Raw genomic sequence first — 3975 nt, forward strand, 5'->3', positions numbered from 1 at the left:
TTACACGGCTTCCATGCGCACGCACATAAACAAACACAAACACTTGCACTCACTCAAACCCCTGGCACACACAGACTAAAACACAGTCGCACACACACACAGACCCACTGGCACACACACACACACACACACCAGAGTCACACCCCCCCGTCCTCACCTTGGTGTCCACGATGGAGCAGGCCATCTGCTTGACGTAGGCCAGGTCGGCGGCCTGGGGAAGCAGCACCGACTCTCTGGTCAGACCGATCTGGATGATGAAGGAGATCCCGGTGGGGACGGGGGGCCCCGGGGGCATCGTGGCCCCCCCGGGGCCCGCCCCCATCACCAGCCCCAGGTCCATGGGGGGCAGCCCCCCCGTGGTGGGCGTGGACGGTACGGACATGGGGACCCCATGCTGCATGACCTCCGACCCGGGGGGAGAGGGGCCCCTGGGCGGGAAAAAGACCTGGGCGGCGGGCCCCGGGGACAAGCAGGGGCTTACGTTGGCCATGGCGCCCCGGTCCACTAACACCGCCTTCTGTAGGGGGCTCACAGCATGCAGCCGTAAGGGCCTGGTCCTGGTCCTGGTCCTGGTCCTGGTCCTGGTCCTGGTCCTGGTCCTGGTACTGGTCCTGGTCCTGGTCCTGTGAGTCCCCCTGTTCTAACCCCCGCCCGGTACGTGAAGGAACAGATCCTGTACAGGAAACAGTGGCTCTCTCTCTGTCTCCCTCCCTCTGTCTCCCTCTCTCTCTGTCTCCCTCTCTCTCTGTCTCCCTCTCTCTCTGTCTCCCTCTCTCTGTCTCCCTCTCCCTCTGTCTCCCTCTCTCTCTGTCTCCCTCTCTCTCTGTCTCCCTCTCTCTGTCTCCCTCTCCCTCTGTCTCCCTCTCTCTCTGTCTCCCTCTCTCTCTGTCTTCCTCTCTCTGTCTCCCTCTCTCTCTGTCTCCCTCCCTCTGTCTCCAGCTCTCTCTGTCTCCCTCTCTCTCTGTCTCACCCCTGCGGTTGGCAGCCTGTCCTCAGACGTTGGAGCTCATTGTCCTGGCCTAACAAGCGCGAGCAGTGTGCGGGAAAAAGTCGTAAAAAGGCACGGTGAGGAGGGGAATTGTACCTCCTCCTCGTTTTCCTTTCCCTCCTCTCCGCCCCCTCCTTCCTCCTCCTCCTCCTCCTCCTCCTCCTCCAACAAGTTGCTCTGCAGGGGAGAAAGTCCACCCTCCCCTCAGCTGAAGTACATAGTCTGTCCTCCTCTCCAGGCTGAGCTCAAAATGGCCTCCTGGGCAGGAAACGGTGCAAGCAGGAGAGACTACTGAGCTTTACTATTTACAAAGTGTTGCCTGTTTCAGTTTCAGCCTCGGTTGAATGTTTTCTGAGCAGAGCAGAGAGAACACCGCCCTGGCCCCGCCCCCGGCCCCGCCCCCAGACCCGCTTTCCTGATTCCTCATCTGTGAACTTTCTACAGCAAACAAGGAAGTGGCTTGACTGACAGCCGGTGAAGCCAATAGGCGGTGGGACAAGTGATATCACAAATGCTCCCTTTGCTTAACCGGTCTCCTTCCACAATGCTCCGATCCTCCCTTTCTGCTGGAGGCGGAGAGGACGGGGTTAGTGATGGGGGTTAGTAATGGGGGGTTAGTCGGAGCTTAGGTAACCCATCTCCTCTTACACGGCCCTGACTACGGCCGCTCTCCATTGTCAAGGAAATGTTTTTCCTGTCAGTCTTCTCTTGCGCCACCCTCTTATTTAGCCGCGCAATAACCACCGCGGATAAGTCGACACACAAGTTACAACTCTTAATCAAACAAAGGCAATACATACACATGCAGCTTTATGATAGACACGTGTGGTGGCGCCTCGGTAACAAAACAGAACTTACTAAAGAATGAGACACTTGTTCCCTCTGCTGTCTAATTAATCCAACGTCCTTATTTCATAGTTCGTATGTTTACAATAAACTCCTTACGAAACGCTGCGTCGGGCGGATAATGAAGTGGCCCCTGCCGTTCCTGTATCTCACACACGGGGAACACGGAGCGCGTGGACACGCCCGCCCTCTGCAGGCCGACGGCGGTACTGCGGCGGAAGGGACCAGCAGTATCCAATGAGCTGCATGATGTCTCATAATAACACATCCCAGATCCAAGCCACATGTGTTTAACCTTCAGCTCCATGCAAATACACATAGTCCCACTAAAACCACTTCTTATAATAATAATACGTGTATATTTATTTATCTCAAGAAATAAGTTAGTCTCTGTATTGAGGCCGGGGTTAAACGCCGTGCTATGTAGCACAGAGGCTAGGGTAAGCCTCCAAGCTACTAGAACAGAGGCTAGGGTTAGCCTCCATGCTACTACTACAGAGGCTAGGGTTAGCCTCCATGCTACTAGAACAGAGGCTAGGGTTAGCCTCCATGCTACTAGAACTGTTCTAGTAGCATGGAGGCTAGCCCTAGCCTCTGTTCTCGTAGTGAGCTGAATGTGTAACACCTCCCTGCTCTCTACACTGTGGAGAACTGATACTCTCTTCTACTGGGCTCATTCCAATCCCTGGGTTTGGTTTTATACTGGTATTAGCGGTAGTATTTGTGGTATTTCTGTTAACGGTGGGCCTTTCCCAGCGGGGGATTCTATCCTGTGGGGAGGATCGCATCATGTTCTATATTCTGTTGCGAGTCTGTTGGAACCTGAAAGAAGTTAGCGAGATTCTGACTGAGGATTTTCATCCTGCCGCCGGCTGCATTCCATTCAGCGGGGAAGCCCCATCCCAGCGCAGCCCGAAGGTGCAATGGGAGCTCTGGTGACCGGGAGGCCCGGCCAGTACACTCCACTCATTGTCCTGCTTGGTAATCCCACTGCTCACACATCTGATCTCACTGGGGAGTTCTTCTGGGGTTTTACAGCAGTCTCTGTCATCAGGGCGGCATGTGGCTCAGGAGGCAGAGCGGGTTGGCTGGAAACTGGGAGGTTGCTAGTTCGATCCCCGGCTCTTCAAGGTGTCCCTGAGCAAGACACCTCACCGTAACTGCTCCTGACGAGCTGTCTGTTGCGTTGAGGGACTGACTCCGCCGTCGGTGTATGAATTTGTGTATGAATGAGTGAATGGGAGGCAGTATTGTAAAGCGCTAAAATGACTTTATAAATGCAGTCCATTTACCATCAACAGTTAGGAGTTCAAAGGGGTCAGAACACAGCCTGGCACCATCAACCCTCAGTCAGTCACAGATCTCTCCTCTCTCTGATGTTGGAATCTAGAGACCATGTCTGCCGTCATGCATGCATTGATCTGTCCTGCATTAGGAATAACGAGAGCATCTATCAAATCTAAACGTAGTGTGAATGAGACGTGTGTGACTCTGACAGCAGTAATCAAACCCTAACAGTCATTACAGAGCAGACTGCTCAGTTGGAAAAGGCTGCATGTTAATTGTGCATCAGAAGTTCACTGACTTTATCCACAGCTTCTTGTAACCTAAGAGTTTAGTAGAAGGAGCTTTTGTTTTGCGTTGGATATTGTCGAGCCTGGAGAAGTGAACAGTGCGTCACACACTTAGAGATCTGAGCTGAACTCAGCTTATAAAGAACGTTCAGAGAACGTTGGTTGCCCCCACAGTGAGAGTCTTGTTAGACACAGACCACAAGTCGTTCAATGCAAGGACCAATCACAGCGCATGAGATGTACTGGAGGTTCCGTTCCGTTGTCCTCGAGATGTCAAAAAGGAAATTGAAAAATATTTTATCCTCAATATGGTTAATTATTATTTATTAATTATTATTATTATTATTTATTATTATTAATTTAAAATGCTTGTTGAGGCAGGCCTAGAGTAAAAGCCTGTTGGAATATAAGAAGGAAGAAGTAGAAAAGGAATGCTGGGTAAGTTATTCACGGGTAACGGTATCAACAACCTTTAAGGTCAAGTATGTTTCCATTGTGAGTGAAGCAGTGACCAGGAGCCATTTTGTGTGGCTGAGCAGGAAGTGGAGTCAACAATAGATCACTTCC

At 52.1% G+C, this 3975-nt stretch overlaps 1 protein-coding gene across 1 annotated transcript in view; it reads right to left on the minus strand.

Annotated features, from left to right (window-relative positions):
• The window catches only part of prkd2 (protein kinase D2), a 38188-nt gene extending 36879 nt beyond the window's left edge, over positions 1-1309 (minus strand). The window contains 1 exon segment of the mRNA XM_079731516.1: positions 158-1309. Within this exon segment, the coding sequence (XP_079587642.1) occupies positions 158-490 (333 nt within the window). The 5' untranslated portion in view covers positions 491-1309.
• Positions 1310-3975: the final 2666 nt, after the last annotated feature.

The sequence above is a fragment of the Pollachius pollachius genome (assembly GCF_949987615.1).
Source record: "Pollachius pollachius genome assembly, chromosome: 3".
Lineage (NCBI taxonomy): Eukaryota > Metazoa > Chordata > Actinopteri > Gadiformes > Gadidae > Pollachius > Pollachius pollachius.